This window comes from Hippopotamus amphibius, chromosome 8 (genome assembly GCF_030028045.1).
Source record: "Hippopotamus amphibius kiboko isolate mHipAmp2 chromosome 8, mHipAmp2.hap2, whole genome shotgun sequence".
Lineage (NCBI taxonomy): Eukaryota > Metazoa > Chordata > Mammalia > Artiodactyla > Hippopotamidae > Hippopotamus > Hippopotamus amphibius.
Genome location: NC_080193.1, coordinates 27,144,711 through 27,163,883, shown reverse-complemented (window position 1 = coordinate 27,163,883; position 19,173 = coordinate 27,144,711). Strand labels below are relative to the sequence as shown.

Below are 19,173 nucleotides of genomic sequence, written 5' to 3'. Positions count from 1 at the left end.
TACTTCCCTGCTTCCCTGGTTTGACTGAAGAAAGCTTGCAAAGGTGCAGAGCCCTCATACCTCATTTTTTCTGATGAAAGGATCTCTGTCGCAGCCTGTGGGTGGGGGAGGCTGCAGCACCCTCACTGCCATGGTACTAACATGCAACCCAGAGCCTAGATGATTTTTGCTTCTCTCTTTCCCTGCTGCTCTTAATATTGTCTCCGGCCTGGTGATCTAGCTGTTCTCATGCTTATCAGCCAGGGTCCTGCACTGGGCTTTGTTTTTATTTTATTTTTAAAGCACTGCCTGCTAGAGATGGCCCTGGGGCCTGATCAGGAGCCCCTCACAGCTGCTCTGTCTTCTTTTCAGCTCTGCACACATTCCTCAGTGGGGCAGGGACTGCAGGCTTGGGGTGTGGCCCTGAGAGGGGCTGGTGGTCCCCTGCACCCACTTCTCCCGGGACCCTAGCATGTGAAGAGAAGACAAAGGTATACTGCAGAACTCTTGCCTGCCAAGGTGGAGCATATAGACTTTGAGGTTGTGAGAAAGAAGGGAGCAGCTTCTGGGCTTCTCTCCTCCAGCGTTCCCTGCCATAGAACAGCAGAGATGGCAAACCCGCCCCGCCCCGCTCCCCCCCCCACCCACGTCCGCACTGCTCAACTTTGTGTTGTGTTTGTGGTTCTGTTTGCCCCTCTTTCATCTGTTGCGGGTTTCATGGTCTCCCCCATCTCTGCATTTTGTAAGATGGCTCCTGGGGGCGGGGGGTGTCTGCCCAGTCCCTCTGTCCCTCCACTGCTTTTTGGAAGAGGGAGTGGCAGAGATGGGGTGGTGGGGAAAAGTTTTGTGCAGTTGGATTAATAAAATGACTTGGAAAATCTAAAAAAAAAAAAAAAAAAAAAAAAATCCACCTGCCAATGCACGGGACATGGGTTCGAGCCCTGGTCCAGGAAGATTCCACATGCCGTAGAGCAACAAAGCCCATGAGCCATAATACTGAGCCTGCATGCTGCAACTACTGAAGCACCCACATCTACAGCCCGTGCTCCGCAACATGAGAAGCCACCGAAATGAGAAGCCCTCGCACCGCAATGAAGAGTAGCCCCTGCTCACCACAACTAGCAAACCCCGTACGCAGCAACGAAGACCCAACATAGCCAATAAAATAAACAAATAAATAAATATTAAAAAAAAAAGAAACCCATCTGACCCTGTATGACAGTCCAACAGAGACAGAGATGTAGAGGACACCAAGGGGGGAAAGCGAGGGTGGGTGGGGGGATGAATTGGGAGATTGGGGTTGACATATATATGCTAATATGTATAAAATAGATAGTTTAAAAATTAATTAAAAAAACCCAATAAAGAAGAAAAAATGAAAAGAAAATAAAAAAATTAAGAAGAAAAAAAGAAAAAGCAAAAAAAAGAAACCCATCAGACCACTGAGTCAGCATTTAGGGACACTCACACGTGGACCAGGATGTATAGGGGTGGCCATTGTGTGCAAAATTGATGACTGGACACACATCCACCAGCAGGCTGAGTAGTATGGACCACGTACATGGTGGGCCACCAGCAAGAATGACACAGACTTTTGTGATGGCACAGACATGCTAGGCTGAGGCCAGCATCTGTGTGAAGACAAGGGTTAAGCACGCTCACATATGCAGAGATCTCTGGAAGAAGCCACAAGAAAAAAATAAGAGTAGGGGCCTATGGAGAGATACCGGGAATTAGGGAGGGAAGGCAACTTCTCTTTTTTTGTACTCTGATTGTTTTTCCAAGTACATATTTTATTTACTTAATTTTTTTTGGCCTCGCCCCAGGAAGTATGCGGGATCTCAGTTCCCCAACCAGGGATCGAACCTGTGCCCCCTGCAGTGGAAGCACAGAGTCCTAACCAGAAGACTACCAGAGAATTCCCTCCAAGTACATATATTATTTTAAAATATCACATACCCATGGATCTTCCAAGATGATTTAAATGAGTCACACATTAATTGCCTGGAGTCACAATTGGGACTTGTCTACAACTTGGCCCTGAAACCAAGACCATGTAGACTTTCATGGGGTGAACCCCACGATCCCAGCAGTTTTCAGGTTACTTTCTGCCCTGGGAAGTAACTTAAAAAGCCCTACCACAGGTAAAATTAACATGTGTAAAGCCAACCCCCCATATTTCTCCTTCAAGCCCATCCTGTTCCCAATCACCCCACCTGTTAATGGCCCAGCTCATCAATTCCTCGAACCCAAAGCCCAAGTCAGCCTTAAACCCTCCCTCCTCTCCCAGCCCCAGACCGCCCGGCAGCGGCAGCGACAAGCACTAAGGGTTCTCTGACCCAAAGGCACACCGCACCTGGCCTCTCCCTCCCCAGAGCGCCTCCCCCACGTCACTGCCAGTCTTCTGATTCTACTCACCCCACCCCCTCTGTTCTCCAAAAGGGAGTGGTCCTGCGAAATCTGCCCAGCCACACTGTGCACACGTGTGCAACACACCACACAGCATATGCACATACATCACACATGCACACGTGTACCCGGGAACACACGTCACCTACAATTACATCACATAAATACACACTCACAAACTGCTTTCACACCACACGTGCATCCACGTGGGTACACATGTACCACACAGCATATGTGTGTGTGACACGTGCAAATGTGACACTGTGCACACACACCACTTCTCCACTTGAAAGCCTCCCGTGTCCTCTGCAGCAGACTTGCCGTTCGCCCACCCATCACCTGATTCCCTCTTCCCTGCTAACAGAGCATCACTTTTCTTCTGCAGGGCACCACTTAATAAAAAGTATCTCCCTGCCTCCTTTGCAGCTAGATATGACCACATGACACACCTCTGGCCAATGTAGGGATGAAGTCGCTGGCGGGTCTTCCAGGAGAGCTCGCTAAAGGACGTATATACCACGTGCGCCTTTCTTCTGCCCTCGCTCCTGCAGCCTGGCACATGAACAGTGCCAGGGCCTGATGGACCAGGATGGAAGCTACATGCTGCACGGAGCCCGGTGGACACACAGGAGCCCATGTCCTCCAGCGCTGGGGATGGCTACATGTGGCCCAATGGCCGCCTTATTCTGTTCTGGTTTGCGCCCCTTGCCTGGCCGCCGAGCCCCATCCAGACAGCCTGACAGCCAGTCCTGCAAAGAGCCTCCCACTATCCCGGCGGCTCCAGCCTCCGCCCACCCACACGCCCAAGCACATGCGCACTCGCCAGGTCACCCGTTCGGCTCCCAGCCGAGGCGGGGCCAGGTCTGCTGTTAACACAGCGCAAGGTGCTCCTTTCATCTCTCTCGATGAAAGACCCGTGGAACAGACCGAGAAAAAGGTAAAAGAAGTGACTAAGCAAAGTTTGTACTTATTTAATAAGAAAATCGCTTCTTTAAAAAAATAGTGTCTTTACATGCTGAGTGGTGTGTAGTCAACGCGAGAGGTGAAAATAGATTCGCAGCAGGTTCTCCCTGGGATGGAAACTCAGACTGATGCAGGTCTCAGGATCCTGAGATGTAGAGGCTGCACGGAGGCTGTCCTGGTGTGGGCAAGGCACGCAGCCAGCAGCAGGCAGACAGGTCCTGGAGCTCGTGTCGCAAGCCAACTCAGTCACTGTCCCCGTCCCCATCACTGCCTTCCAGGGGGCTGTGGACCTGCAAAGCAAAAGCAGACGGGAAAATGGTTGTGAGGGAGCGCGCTGCCCTGTGGGGGCACGTCCCCCTGTATTGGGGGCTGCTCAGAGATGCCCAGGACAGGGCTCAGCCTGACTCTGTGTCTCTCTTAACTGGTTCAAGAACCTGTCTTGGACTTCCTAGGTGGCGCAGTGGTTAGGAATCTGCCTGCCAATGCAGGGGACACAGGTTCGATCCCTGCTCCAGGAAGATCCCACATGCTGCGGAACAACTAAGCTTGTGTGCCACAACTATTGAGCATGCGCTTTAGAGCCTGTGAGCCACAGCTATTGAGCCCATGTGCCTCAACTACTGAGGCCCATGCGCTTAGAGCCCGTGCTCCGCAACAAGAAAAGCCACCGCAATGAAGAGCCCGTGCACCACAATGAAGAGTAGCCCCCGCTTACTGCAACTAGAGAAAGCCCGTGTGTAGCAACAAACCCAACATGGCCAATAAATAAATAAATAATAAATACATTAAAAAAAAAAAAAAAAAAAAAGAACCTGTCTTGACCAGGGAAAGCCAGGGGCTGGGGACGAGAGGGGCGTCTTCATTGGGCTCTTTCAAATCCCCAGAGGCTTCAGTGACCTTGGGGACATAAAACTTAGCTGCTGCAACACTGGACAAGTACAAGCCCCTCAGCACTATGTACAGATGGCAAATGGTCCGCAGCCTCTACTTGTGGGAATCAAGCAGAGGGCGCACCTGGCCCCCAGGTCACATCTGTACACATGTTCCATTTGGCCTCCCAGTGCTTGGGAAAATTAATAACCATCAACATCTAAAGAGTGGAGTATTTCACATACAATTCTGGAATGCCAGTTTCTCTTGAAAGAAACTAAGCTCTGACAACACTTGGGCCCACCCTCTACTGGCTGGCACTGAGCTGCACTGGCCTCTTCAGGTGGAACAAAAGCTCTCCTGTTTGTCACAATCTCCACCAAGCCCTATAGCCTCCCTGACGCTGTTGAGAATTTACCATCTGACCTGCACTCCTGCTTTTCTTACACCTGGCCCACATCGCTTGTTTCCCTTACCTGTATGCACTTGGATTTACAAGCCCGGGTGTGGAGGAAGGACAATGTTTTTCCAGATATCTAGATAATGGGAAGAAATCTCCCAGAGCTCCAGGTGGGAATCTCACCCTTCCACAGGCTGCTGGGCCACCACAAGAGAACACGGGCTTTGGGGACCTCCCTCGCCCCAAGGATAAAGAATTGAGAACAAAAGTAAAATGTTAACTTTTGGCTCCAGCACCTCAAATCACAAATGTTCTTCTAAGAGAAGGTTGACAATTAAGTCACAGATGAGCACACCTTGAGCCAGTCCCTGCTGCGCAGCAGACAAGCCTGGCTCCTGCGCTCACAGAGCAGAGCGGCCTGATTGGTGCGGCTCGGGGAGAGCTGGGCCAAAAGCACAGCCTGCACCAGCCTGCATCCCCTCCCAGACGGAGCGGGGCACCACGGGCCTGGACAGAAACGTCACCCAGAGAGGCAAGGAGAATGACGTCTGGCCAGTGTCCCGGGTGCCTCTCAGGTGACCCCACATTCTGGAGCCAGACACATGCCAATGGCCCAGCAGTGTCAGCCAGAAAAGGACATCCTACTGGCACCTCCACCTCACACCCAGGAAGACGGGCCACCAATCATGTCCCTCACCCTGGGTCACTAAGCGCAGAGCAGGGGAGCTGGCCACCAGGTCCTAAGCCCTGGCCCTGCTCCTTCCGCTGTTGTGACCCTGGGGGAGTGATGCGTCTCTTGGTGCCTCTGCTTGTTCATCTATACAGTGGGCAGTGACGGGAGCAGAGTAGGTTAAAACTTAGCCACGGACAATGACAGACGTGGACAAGTGCTTGGCTGAGCTCCTGGAAGGGCCAGTGCCAGCCCCTCTAGTACCCGTGGTCCCCAGCCCCACCTTGGTGCCCAGGCTGGCAGCTGCGTGGGCGGTGGCACTGAAGTCGTGCACGGGCAGGGTGCTCAGCCACTGGGCCATGGACCTCTCGTGGCGCTCAGTGTTGATGATCGTGGGGTAGATGTGCTGCTCCTTGAAGGCCATGACCTCCGCCTCCTCCCTCGCCCAGTCCAGCGGCTCGTGCAGCCCATCGTGGCCGAAACGCTGGTTGTACTTCTCGAAGTGCACCCGCTCCAGAACCAGGCCAAGCCCTGGCGCCTTGGGCACGTCCACCTTGGCCTCCCCCCAGCAGCGCTCCAGCACGTTCTCGGGTGCGTAGCCCTTGACGATGGCCACCACCAGCCCCACCATCTTCCTGATCTGGTGCGTCATGAAGCTCTGGCCCTTGACCTTGATCACCGCAAACTCCATGCCCTCCCGCACGAAGGGCTCCTCACAGAACATGTCGAGGATGTAGCGCCGGGCGCTGGGCTCGCGGGGCCCCTTCTGCGAGGTGAAGTTGTGGAAGTTGTGGGTGCCCCTGTAGCAGGCCAGGAGCCGGTTCACACGCCCCAGTGTGTCTGCGCTCAGCCGGTACGTCTCGTCCTGCACGTCGTGGTCCTTGTGGGCAAAGGCGAATGTGGGCAGCATGTAGAAGTAGGTCCTGGCGTCGCACTTGTTCTTGGAGTTGAAGCCGCCCGTGACCCTCTTCAGTCCTGAGGGCAGAGGAGGCAATGAGGACAGCCTGATGACACCCAGCACCTCACCTCCCGAACCCGGACGAGCCCGAGGGGCACCTGGCTCCGTGCGCTAAACCCTCAGCCTGCCAGACGCTCCAACCCAGAGCCCAACCAACCAGTACAGCAAACACGTAAGCGTCTGTCAAACAAAACCTAGGGCGTCCAAGGTGTGGGAGATCCTGCTCTCGCCTCGCAGATCCCAGCGGGGACCCAGCACAGCTACCACTTGGACTAAAGCACCAGCCGGTGACCCTGACCCAGAACCCTCAGGTCAGAAGTCATCCTGCAGGTGAGGCCAGGGGCAGCAGCGTGTTCAACAGCAGAAGAAACTGGAAACAACTGAAAAAGTCCAGCCACAAGGAAAAGGATCAACACCTCCTAGACATTGGCAGAATGGAACAGAAAGCAGCCCCCAGAGCAGGGAGCCCGGCCCCAGGACTGGGGGTTGTACCGCTGAGCACTCGCTGCCCCTGGCCAGGGCTGCGAAAATATTTCTTACCTGTTAAGTGAAAAAAGAAAAGCAAAATGAAGAGCTATAGGCAGGCGGACTCCCTTTGTGAGAGAAATACAAATATATAGATTATGTCTGTAGTTATAAAGAAAATTTCCAGAAGAATTAGCAGGGGTGGTTTCCAGAAGCTGGGGACCAAGAGGCGCTCTGTGCTGCGCAGCTGTCCTCACGCTAAAGTCACGACCGGGTAGAGAGGACTCAACCCCACAAGGAGCCTGACTTACAGGCCAACGCTGGCTGCATATTACGAGGGGTGATTCAGACCCCTCCCCGCCACACCAGGGCTGCCAGTTCAAGGCCACACCTGTGCAGCCCTCCCCATCTTCTGTCTCCGCTGTCGTGTTTGATTTGGGGCAATCTTATTTTTGTCCCTTGTCTTGCTTTAAGAATTCAGTTTCATCGACAGAGACCATCACAAGTGTGTTTTGTACACCTAATTTCCGTCGTGTGGAACATCATTGCCAAGAAAAGCCTGAAAAGGCAGACGACCACGTGGCTGGGCTGTTAACGAGGGAAACAGCCTTGCTGTGTCATGTTATGCAGCAGTGCTTACGGCTGGGGGTTGTGTATGGTTTGGTGTTGTTTTGCAAAACTGGGGAATAACCCGTGACATACGTTAGAATATTTCCCATGGAAATGAATGTTAAGAGGCACTGAATGGGACTTGAGGAAGGTTGACTCTAGGTTTTCAGGAGGGAATTGTCCTTACAGGCAGAGAAAGACCACAGTGAAATAAAAATAAAACTAAGTTATACTAAAACTAAATTCAGGGGACTTTCCTGGCAGTCCAGTGGTTAAGACTCCGTGCTTCCACTGCAGGGGGCGTGGGTTCGATCCCTGGTCGGGGAACTAAGATCCTTCATGCCAGCGTGGTGCAGCCAGTAAGTAAATAAACAAATAAAAATTTAAAAAATTCAATAGTGAGCAAACTAACCAAAAACAAGGGTTGTGCCTTTGCGTTGAGAATCCTACGTATCTATGTACTTGCACCAAATGTTCACGGCAGCTTTTTTTTTTGTAACAGCCCCAAACTGGAAGCACCCACAAAGTTCCCCAGCAGGTAAATGGATAAACAACTTAGGGCCTACGTAGATGATGGGAAAACACACAGCGGTGAAACAAAACAAACTGAATACATGTGACAACGTGCAGGAATCTTTAACCAGGCTCAGTGAAAGAAGCCATTCTATAGGATCCTATTTACATAAAACTCTAGAAATACAGAGCAATCTATAGCGACAGAGAGCAGATCAGTGGACCCCTGGTGAGGAATGGGGTGGGAGGGATGGGGGCGGGGCAGGTTACAATCTCCTTGGGGTGATGGAGAGGGTCATTCTCTCAAGTGGGATGGTTTCGCAGGTGTGCACATACATCGGAAATTTTAATTGTATAATTAAATATGCAGGTTATTATATACTGATTATACTTCAATTTTAAAAAGCACTTAAAAATGTTTTTAATTGGCTGCTTAAAGAAAAAATACAATGTAGTGTGGGGGCTATAACATAGGTAGACATGAAATAGACGTGCACAATACCAGGACAGGTGCGAGTGTGTGGCCACAGGTGTTAGACATGCACAAGGTAGCCTAGCTTCATGTGAAAGGGGCTGTGGTAAGTGAGCGATGGGTGCTTTAACCCGGGAACTGGCAAACAACAGCCAAAACCATGGCCGTTTTTGTACGACCTCTGAGCTAAGGTTGAAAGGGTGGTTAAAAACAAGAAAAAAAGCAGAAGAATATGTAACACAGACAGTAATCTATGCGGCCACAAAGCCTCAAAGATTTTACTACCTGGCCCTCTACAGAAAAAGTTTGCCAACCCCTGCTTTAAACCCCAAAGCAAGCACTAAAAAAGAAAAACCACAGCAAGTCACAGCATTAGCTAATGACCAAGATGATAATTAAATTCAATTATAAAAAAAATCAATTAATCCAAAAGGAGGGAAAAAAAGAAGAGGGAAATAACAGAGGGGACAAAGAGAAACAAAAGGCCAGGAGAGCTACACTCAGCCACACCAGTACCACGTTAATTATCAACAGCACATATATGACACTTAAAAGGCAGAGAGAGTCAGACTGGATTTAAAAAAAAACAAACAAGACCTAGAAATCCCATTATTAGGCCTGTTACAAAAAGGAATAATTGCCCATTTAATTAATTTTATCAAATCTGGACTTTCATATCCAAGCATCTGGTTAAAACAAGGCATATGCAACGCCAAGATGCTGCACTGATGGCCTCTCCAAGTCTGTCTGGCTGTGCCCCTTTCTGAAGGAGGCAGGAGTACCAAACCCTTTTTCACAGCTGACTTACAACCACTCCTACCAACTGCAAAGCAACCACTCTGTTGTCTTATCTCCACACCAAAGGAATTTGGTGAAAGAAGAAGTTTCGTGTCCCTGTGAGACTGGCCACCACCCGGTGTGCAGCCTGGCGCTGCAAGGCTTACCCAGTATCCGAATGTGAGATGGAAGGTGGCTGTTGATCTTTTCTAAAAGGTCGTCAATCAGCCACACCTTCAGGGACACGACCTGGCCTGCCGCGGACACGCCCTGCAAAGGAAGCAGACGTGGGAGGGCCAGCTGGGCCTTGCACTTGGAGCACGACACTCTGCGAGCTGGTCTCTTCGGCAGAAGGACCACGCACACGCTACACCTTTCCATGCAGGAATTCTGCTTTTAGCAGTGCGTCTGAAGGGAATAATCAGATATGAGAACAGTGTTCTACATACCAAGGGAGTGAGTGCTGCATAACTTACAAAATATTACAAGTGAACTTCAAAGCCCAACAAAACATAGAACAAATACATGACATCCGCAAGTAGGAGATAAAGTCGCACCTTGGATGTGACTCTCAAGGACTCAGGAAAAAAGAAAATGCAATTAAGATAACAGAATTTTAGGGCACAGCAAAGAAGAGGTCACCATCTAAGTCACTACAGCAGGCATCCTGTGGGGATGGGGTGCCGGTTCCGCAGGTTAAACTGATCAAGCTCTGCGCTCAGGATGAGAGCGGGTTACCGTCTGTATATTATACCTTTCTTCTAAAAGCAGGTTTTCATAAAAGTCAATACGAGGGGAGCGGTGTGATTCGGAAGGTGGACAAGGAGGGTTCCTGGGATGTGGGCAGAGATAATCCAGGCATCCACCGCAGAATCACCCATTTCACTTTACGCTGATGCTGTGTGCAGCTTTCTATTTACTAAAATCATGCTTTCTAAAAAGGTTTGTAAAATGTAAGCAAAGAAGATAGAACACCGTGTAACAACACCGTGTAACACATGGAATGTTGCTGCCAAAAATTTTTTTTAGTCTGAATCTAGCCATGAGAACAATCAGACAAATAGAGATTGAAGACATTTGTCAAAATAACTGGTCTGAACTGTCCAAAAGCATCACGTCGGGAAGAACAGAAAGGAGGCGAGGAGATCATTTTAAAGGAAACTCAAAAGAGAGGACAACTGAATGGAACCATCAACCCTGGGTTAGACACTGGATCAGAACCAAAAGCCGAAGCATATTAGAAACGGTACATCAGTGTTACATTTCCCAAGGGCGATAGTTACACCCAGGAGTTGCCAGAGGACGCCACTGCCCACAGGAGACTCACGCGGCATATTCTGGGGTGAAGGGTGATGATGTCTACAACTTCCTCTCAAATGGTTCGTTCAAAGGCAAAAAAGGAAAAGAAATATGGCAAAAATTTAACACTGCCAAGGCTAGGGGAAGACTACTGGGTGTTCACACATTGTTCCTGAGACTTCTGGAGGTCTGAAGTTTTTCCAAATAAAAAGTTGGAGAGATTTTTTTAAAAAGAAGAAAGAAAAAAAATAAACTGGTGAGATGTAGCAAAGGCCAAATCCACTGTTCCCCAGGCCCACAGCCTCCAGCTCAGAGGCATCTGACCACAAGTGGCTTCTGAGGGCATACAATGACTGTTCTCAAATGAGGTTTCAAAGACTCAGAACACAAAAAAGGAACGGAAACACATCTCATTGCTAATCTTTTTATGTTGGTTACATATCGAAATGAGAATTTTCTGGATATGCTAGTGAGGATGTGGGTGATGACTAAAGGGTACAGGGAAGGTTCAGGGATGATAAAAATTTTCTAAGCTTGACTGTGGTGACGGTTACATAGCTCTGAGAAAAAACTAGAACTGCTGAACTGTACTCTTCTCATAGGCAAAATGTGCAGGAGTGAATTACAGCTCAATGAGGTTTGTTTTTTTTTTTGAAAATTTGAAACAAAAGCTAACAAAATATTGTCATTTGTTCATCCATGGAGATGTTAGTATCAAAGGTTTTCTAATTCTTCAGATTTCCCAAACTGTAAGAAGGAGAACATTTTAGAATAAAACCATCCCTAGTAACAGTGGAAACAAATAAATAACAGCCCTGTATTTTGACATACTGTCTTCATTAGCTCAGGCAAATGTTTACTTTTCTTCTGCCTTGAAAACAACCAGAGAGCTATAAGTGGGAGAATTAAAAAGAAAATGAACACTGCGAAGAGCCCCGCTACTTTTTACCTGGACCATCTAACACGTGACTGCATCACGCTTGAGACTCCCGGTACCTATTTTTATTCTTACCTGTCTGTGCAGTGGCTCTGGATCTGGGGTTCTGGCCCAGGCCTGCGAATCCCAGAGGACTGTGTACCTTTGACACGAGATGTTATTCAGATTCTCGGTACCCTGACCTGCAAAAAGCTATGTGTACGACAGACTCCTGGTGACATTAGGTGGCCAGAGAGGTGATTTTGGGACCAGGGTCTCAGAGAGCAGGCTGAGAAGTACTCAGGCACCTAGAGTTTTTTATCTCCTGGAGAACTTCACGTTTTCAGTGCCTGTCGGTCCTACCTGCCTCAGCGACACCCTCCTTTCTCCCATGGGGAGCCCCTGCCCTCGCCGGCCCCACAGCCAGGAACATGCCAGGGTGGGACCAGCCATGACTGAGCCTGGGACGATGCGAGAGCCAACCAGACGGCGGGACTCGATCTTGTGAGCGTGAGTGGACAGCGCTGGGCAACTGCCACCCGTGACTCCTGAGCCCAGGAGAGGCGGCGAGTGTGGCAGAGACATGCTGGGGGTGCAATGCTTGCTGGATTTCAAAGACTTGGTGCTCACACGTGCACAATGGAAACTAGTTCCCGTGCATCATTTTTTATGCTGAAAGGAGACTACCTTGGACACACTAAGTTAAATACAATTGGTAACAAAACTCAAATGCATCTGTTTCCTTTTCCCTCTTGATGGTGGCAACTAGAAAGTTTAACAACAGGAGTGTGGCATGCCTCTGCGGCCACGTGGTCCTACTTGTATCTCAAGTCTGAGATGGGTGGATCTAAGGCAAGTGTGGTGGCCACCAGGCCACCCGTGGGAACAGCCGAGGAGAAAGCACAGACCAAGAGGACACGAGGCCCTGTGGCCCCAAGCACCTAGGACCAGCCACACCTGTGCTGGAAATGCCCTGGCTTCTTGGTTACACGAGGCAACAACTTTCTTTCCACTCAGACTTGTCTGAGCTGTGCATCTGTCATTCGTGACCAAGAGAATTTTGAGAGATAAAGATGCTGAGGTGGAAAGTGGGACAAAGGCACACACTAACCACAGACCGGCAGCTTCGGAGCTGCTCGCACCTGCAGGGCACATGCGGACGGCGCCTACCTTGTCTGTCCGGGCACAGCGCTGGAAGGACATCTTCCGCATGTCCTCCCCATGATTCTCAGGAATACATCCCGACTGGACCAGGGCGGACACCAGGTCATCTTCGATGGTCTTGAATTTCGAGGACCCGACATTTCTCTGAGGAAAAGAGAAGAAAAATTGTTTTTCTCTCAATCACTACCCACAGTGAGGGGCCCTGAGCCAGGGCCAGTCCAGGTAGGGGCTGTGCAGTGTGCCCGCACCCCAGAGGTGGGGACCACACCTGTGGGCATGGAGAGACCCATGGGAAGTAGGAAAGCCACCTGTGGGTACCCACAGTCCTAGAAACATCCCATCCTGGGCAGCTGACAGTGGGCATTACCTGAGATATTGTTCCCACACCTGCTGGGATGAGACCAGCACCCTCCTGCTGGAGACCATCTGTGTGCAGCACCCGGCCAAAGAGGGACTCCCCTCCCTCAGCACCCCAGGGGCCCCCTCCCTCATCATCCCCAGGGCCCCCCATCTCCCCAGGGACCCCTTCCTCATCACCCCAGGGGCCTCCTTCTCCCATCTCCCCAGGGGCCCCTTCCCCCATCTCCCCAGGGGCCCCTTCCTCATCACCCCAGGGGCCACCTTCCCCCATCTCCCCAGGGACCCCTCCCTCATCACCCCAAGGGCCACCTTCCCCAATCTCCCCAGGGACCCCTCCCCCATCACCCCAGGGATCCCTCCCTCATCATCCTAGGGGACCCCTTCCATCTCCCCAGGGACCCCTCCCCCATCACCGCAGGGATCCCTCCCTCATCATCCCAGGGGACCCCTCCCTCATCACCCCAGGGCCCCTCTTATTACCCCAGGACACCCCCACCCCCCATCACAGCAGGGAGCAGGCCCTCCTGCATCACTATAGGGAGGCAGGCCCCCCTGCTGGAGGAGGAAGCCATCCCGGGGTACTGCCAGCACCTAGTGGGTAGGGATGGGGATGTGCTGTGGGTGAGGGATGAAGTGTAATCATGGCCCAGGGCCTGCAGGACCCTGTGATAGCAGTGAGGTCACCACCCTGACATTCTCAAAGAAAACCTTTGCAAAGCAAGGGACACAGGCCTACTAGCACTTCGCCAAGACTCACCAGAGTGGGCAGGTTCTTCCCAAAATCTACCTTACAGTTCCCACTGCAACTTAAGTCCAATCCCTTCACTCAGCAAGAAGCTATAAACGCTCCTCCAGTGATTGGAATGGGTATTAAAAAACACGGATAACAACCCTTCCATACATCTTGATGTGTCCTTCTGTCACCCTGTGAGCTACCATCACTCTCTACCCCCCCATTCATTCCCCTAATGGGGAAAATGAGGCAAACAGCAGCTGATGAGACACGGGCAAAATTCTCCAGACAGAGCACAAGGCAACAACACGTGTAATCAAAGTCACCCTCAGAAAAGCATTTAAACATCCACAAAGAGCAGTGGAGGTGGTTTATCTGCTCCACTAAGTGAGACCAAGCAGCTTCCACCACTGTCATAGTCTACCAGTGGTCATCAAATTGGCTTCAGGGGTGCAACCTTACACTTTAAAAAAATAATAAAATAGGATATAAAGTATCTCATTACTTCCAATCCTATTATCTTAGCACCTGGCAAGGCTGGGCATTGTTTTCTTAAAGTTCTGCTTTAATTAGATATTCTACACAGCAGTGAATTCCTCCCTGCGAGTCAAGCTTAAAGACGTTTAAAGAACAAGGAACCAAGGTATAAAAGCCACAAAGTTGATCACAAGGAACAAGAAGCAAATCTATGTGCATCTGTCAGGGCACCTGGACCCTTGTGCCTTTCAGGAAAGGGTCACGTGGCTGGGCTGGGCAGGGAGTTCTCATATGCCTGCATAACCCACAAACTGTCACCCTCTTCTGAGCATCCCTGGTACTGTCCAGGTTTGTGCCGCATCGCTCAGCCTAATGACATTTGGTGCCCTACAGAGTCAGCACTGTGATCTTAAAGATGCGAAAACGAGGCCCTGAGAGCTCCGGTCACTGGCCTGAGGCCACATTGCTGGTCAGTGACAGGCCTGGACCCTTAACCACCTTGCCAGACTCGTGAACGCCCCCCCCCACCCCCGCAAGCATCCAAGCAACGTGTGGATGAAACAGGGCTCAAAGCTGCTTCAATTCGCATCTAAACCTTGCTTGAGGGGACCCACACGATAAAGGAGGTGAAGAATGAGACCCCGCTCTCTGCCACTTTGCTCTGAGGTCCCTGCCCCAAGCACACGGTGGGGGGCAGTGGCGAAAGAAGTCAGAGCTGCCCGGGCCCTGCAGGCGCCCTCACCTGCATGCCGTGGTAGCCCTTCCCGGAATAGGCCATGAGCAACACAACCTTGCGCTTGGGCAGCTTCCTGAGCTGCTCCCCATCCTCGCTGCTCTTGAGCTTTTTCGCCTGCTGCTCTGTTTCCTCCCAGATTCTGGCTGCGCCCTGCCAGCCACTCCGGGCCTTCTTGTCCTGCTCCTTCTTGGTCCCCACGGGCATGGGGGCCTCCCCGTTCCCTGCCATGGGGGGCAAACTGAAAAGACACGGTGGGGTGGGGGGGGGGGGGTGAACAACACAGAAGGAAGCAGCCCAGTAAAAGAGCGACGGGGGCAGCATGGTCCGGTCAACACCCTGGCTGACCGCCCAGTCCAAATCCCAGCTGGGCGCTAAGCTAACTGGAGACCTGGCCCAACCACCAACTCGGCCTCGGTTTCACTGTCCGAGAAATGGAGCAGTGACAGCACTTTACGCCATTAGGGCTGGCGCTCGCCGGGCATGCAGTCGGACTCAGTGGGGGTCAGCGTGCTACCCTGGGGTCACGGACAAGTGCACTGTCATTACCAGAGGAGGCGCGGTCCCAGGCGCGGGGTCCACGGTCCGCAGGCTCTCCTCAGGGCCCAGGCCACCGCCCGCAGGCTGGGGAGCCCCATGCAGGGCCGGGAGTGGCGGCGGGGCACGCGCCCGACCCCTGACTTCCCCCGGGAACCACCCACCCGGGCCCTCTAGACCCCTGACCTCCCGGGACCCCTACACACCGGCCCGCCCCTGCTGAACTCCGACCACCCCCACGCTCCAGCCCCACCCCTTGTGAACTCTAACCCTTCCGGGACCCTCTCACGCTCCAGCCCCGCCCGCGGATAACCTCAGACGTCTCTGACTCCCAGGCTGACCCCTGACCTCCCCAGTCCCTCCTGCTCCCCCCATCATCCTCTCGCCCCGCCCAGCCGGCGCTCCCTCGGGAGTCAGGGAAGACCCCCCCCCCCGGCCACCCCTGCCGGTACCAGTGGGGCGCGCCCCCACCCGGCCCCACTCACGGAGCCGCGGACTGAGACTGAGCCGGACCACGTGGGCGAAGGCGGAAGTGGAGCGCGCAGCCGGACGGCGGCCGGACGTGGACAAAAGTCCTCCTGGGAGAGGCGGGCCGAGGCGGCATGGGGCGGATCTTGGTGCAGGGGGCGGGACTGGGCGGGGCTTCTGGGCGGGGCCTGGCACAGGGAGCCAGGTTCCCCGCCGCAGACTTGGGGATAGTTTGAGGCCGCTGTGCGTGCGCCTTCTTAGAGCGAACGAATGGTCCTAACGGCTACGCTTGCAGGCGTTGTTCCGTGTTACACGTGTTAGCTCATTCGGTCCTTTCGCCCGCCTTAGGGAGCAGGCATCCCCACGTTACTGAAGAGGAACCCGAGGGACAGAGAGGCTGAGCCCCTGGCCTGAAGTCACACAGCACCAGCCCTGGCATCTGGAATGACAGCCTGTCTTTCAACAGTGTGCAGACCAACGCCTTCTGACAAACCTGTGGTAAGAAAGCACTTGCTGTGTGCCAGGTGCTGCTGTAGTGGTGTGACGCACGTTAACTTATTCAGTCCTCATGAAGCCTTGAGGAAGGTTCTCTTGTTCCCATTTTACAGATGAGGAAGCTGAGGCACGGAGAGGAGCCGAAATACAAGGGAGAGAATGGGTCATGCTGGGGCCTCCTGTGTGAGAGCTCTGGGAACTGAGGACCTCCCGGGAGCTGGTGGAAGACAGATGGGAAACTCGTCCACGCGTGGGGTTTGGGAGGTGGCAGAGATGTCACTGCAGATGGAGAAGGTGGAAGGAAGTGCTGCTGGAGGCATGGGACTCACTAGGTTCCCGGCACCTCCAGAGGCTGGGAATAGACTAGGAGCAGAACCCCGGCCCTCGGGAAGCTTCCATTCCAGGGGGAAAGATGATGACAAACCAACAGTAAGAGACTGTATGATCAAGTAGTAAATGCCGTGTGAAAAACGACTCAGAAGTACGGCCACATGCTACAGCTGGATGTTAACCTTTGAAAACACGTTCCGTGGAAGAAGCCAGGGGCAAAAGGCCACATCGTGTATGATTCCGTGTACAGCTGACCACTGAGCAACGCAGGGCTGGATGCGCAACTCCACTTATATGGGATTTGTTTCACTAGATATGAGCTGCAGTACTACTCATTCTGTCAGTGGTGCAATCCCGGGATGCATAACTACGGATACGGAGAGCCCACTGTGAAGTTATACATGGATTTTTCAACTGCATGGGGAGGGGGGGGTGTCTGTGCCCCTAACCACCACATTAAAAAATTTTTTATTTATTTGGCTGCGTGGGGTCTTAGTTGCAGCACATGGGATCTTTTCCTTGTGGCTCTTGGGCTTCTCCAGTTGCAGTGCACGGGCTTCAGAATGCAGGCTCAGCAGTTGTGGTGTGAGGGCATAGTTGCCCCAAGGCATGTGGAATCTTAGTTCCCCCACTAGGGATGGAAGCCACATCCCCTGCATTGGAAGGCAGATTCTTTACCACTGGACCACCAGGGAAGTCGCCCCTAACCACCACATTGTTCATGGGTCAGCTGTATATGAAATGTCCAGAACAAGCAAACCCACAAGAAAGAAACTGGATCACTGGCTGCTGACGAGGATTCTCTCATGGACCAAACTCTGCCCGGCCTCCTCTGTGCTCAAAAGTCAGGCCTAGTTGGAAAAGAGCTCAGGCAGGTGGGAGGGCACAGCTCACCTGTGCTGAACAACCCCCCAGGACAGCCCACCCCTTGGAAGAAGGGAAGAAAGAGCTGCCCCAGGGTGCCAGGCATGAACAAAGGTCAAGGTCATATGTGATCTGGGGAACTCAGTGGCTGAGCAGCCTTAGGAAGCATCGAGGCATCTTCACACAGAGCACCCCACCATCACAGCATCTCACTATCACAGCACCCCACCTTCACACAGCACCCCACCTTCACACAAAGCACTCCACCGTCAGAGTACCTCACCTTCACACAGAGCACCCCACGTCACAGAACCCCATCACACAGCACCCCACCTTCACACAGCACCCCACCATCACACAGAGTACCCCCCACTCCTTACCACAGAGACTCCTTTGTCAGGAGACACTCCTTCCCTGCCCTCAGCCTCTGCAGCTTTGGAGGCCTGGGCCCCGCTCTGGCATGTGCAGGTGGACGCGGGGCCCCAGGCTGAGCCATCTGTGTGAAGGCACAACCTGGACAACTGTGACAGCTGGAGGTGGCGGAGGTAATAGAGCCACTGAGAAGAATGGTTGAGACTGGATGATGGGACTTCGGGTTGTACAGTCAGGCTACCCCCGCCCATGTGAACCAGGAAGCTCATGGTGCTGGAACAGAAACTCAGGCCAAATGAGGGCAGCTTCAGTCAGGCCCAAGACCCTGCGCTGTTCCCTGGGGAGGCCCCGGGGCAGCAGGTGGGGAGGGTAGAAGCTTGGGGCCCTGCTCCAAGGTCCTGCATCAGGTGAGAGAGAATGAAAAGACCACCGAGGCTCCCTGCAAACCAGCCACAGAGGCGCCGAGCACACCTGCTCCCTCTCCAGACCCAGCAGCTCCCATCCTGCATATCTGATCTATCAAGGGCAAACTGAGGCGTGTGAGGCTGGGACAGGTGCCCAAGAGCAGTTGGAAGCGGGGCAGGCACCTGAACTGGACCTGTGGGCCGAGGGCCCCCTGTGAGTGTGCCAGGAGCGTGCAGGGCAATGCAAGGTCTGCAAGAAGAAGGGGGAGCCAGTCCCTCCCATGTGCTCGCTGCACCCCCAGCCCAGCCAGCCCTCCTGGGCCCTCCTCACTGTCAGGCTCCTGCACAGGCATGTTTATAGCAGCTTTACCTATAAATACCAAGTCTGGGAAGCAAGAGGACATCCTTCAGTAGGTGAACGCATAAATAAACTCAGCACATCCAGACATGGGAGTATTGTTCAGAACTGAAAAGAAATGAGCCCTTAAGCCAGGGAAGGACATGGGAGAAGCCAATTGGAAAAGTCTACACACCATGTGATTCCAACATTCTGGAAGAGGCAAAATTATGGAGACAGTAAATGGACAGAGGTCAAAGTCAGGGGAATGAACACAGGATTTTCGGGGCCGTGAAACTACTCTGTATGATACCGAAATGGTACATGTCATTGTACGTGTGTCCAAACCCACAGCACGTGCACCGAGAGTGAATCACAGCGTCAACATGGACTCTGGGTGATGGTGATGTGTCAGTGTAGGTTCATCAGTTGTAACATGAATCCCACCGATGCCAGGTGTTAACGGGGGAAGTGAAGGGGGCGGTGGGGAGAGAGGGAGTGTTTGGGAACTCTCTGTACTTTCTGCACAAGTTTTCTGTAAACCTAAAACTGCTGTAAGAAATGCAGTCTATTAATTTAACAACAAAATGCCATGGTTG

General features: G+C 52.5%; 1 protein-coding gene across 2 annotated transcripts; it reads right to left on the bottom strand.

The window, feature by feature from the left end:
* Positions 1 to 3,342: 3,342 nt before the first annotated feature.
* On the bottom strand, positions 3,343 to 17,007 carry PUS1 (pseudouridine synthase 1). 2 transcript variants are annotated; one of them, XM_057744259.1, is made up of 6 exons: positions 15,790 to 17,007; positions 14,777 to 15,008; positions 12,471 to 12,608; positions 9,253 to 9,355; positions 5,575 to 6,266; positions 3,343 to 3,641 (listed from the first exon to the last, which is right to left on the bottom strand). In XM_057744259.1, the coding sequence occupies exons 1-6, from the start codon at positions 15,906 to 15,908 to the stop codon at positions 3,594 to 3,596; spliced, it is 1,332 nt and encodes a 443-aa protein (XP_057600242.1). In that variant the 5' UTR covers positions 15,909 to 17,007; the 3' UTR covers positions 3,343 to 3,593. The 2 variants fall into 2 exon arrangements, with proteins under 2 accessions (XP_057600242.1, XP_057600243.1); XM_057744260.1 differs by lacking the exon at positions 15,790 to 17,007 and adding an exon at positions 15,317 to 15,783.
* Positions 17,008 to 19,173: the final 2,166 nt, after the last annotated feature.

Coding starts and splice junctions, on each gene's coding strand:
- PUS1 (XM_057744259.1), bottom strand. CDS start 15,908: ATGCCGCCTCGGCCCGCCTCTCCCAGGAGGACTTTTGTCCACGTCCGG. Junction 9,356..12,470: donor GCTGTGCCCGGACAGACAAG/GTAGGCGCCGTC, acceptor CTTCCTTTGCAG/GGCGTGTCCGCGGCAGGCCA. Junction 3,642..5,574: donor CTGCCAGCCTGGGCACCAAG/GTGGGGCTGGGG, acceptor TTTGCTTTGCAG/GTCCACAGCCCCCTGGAAGG.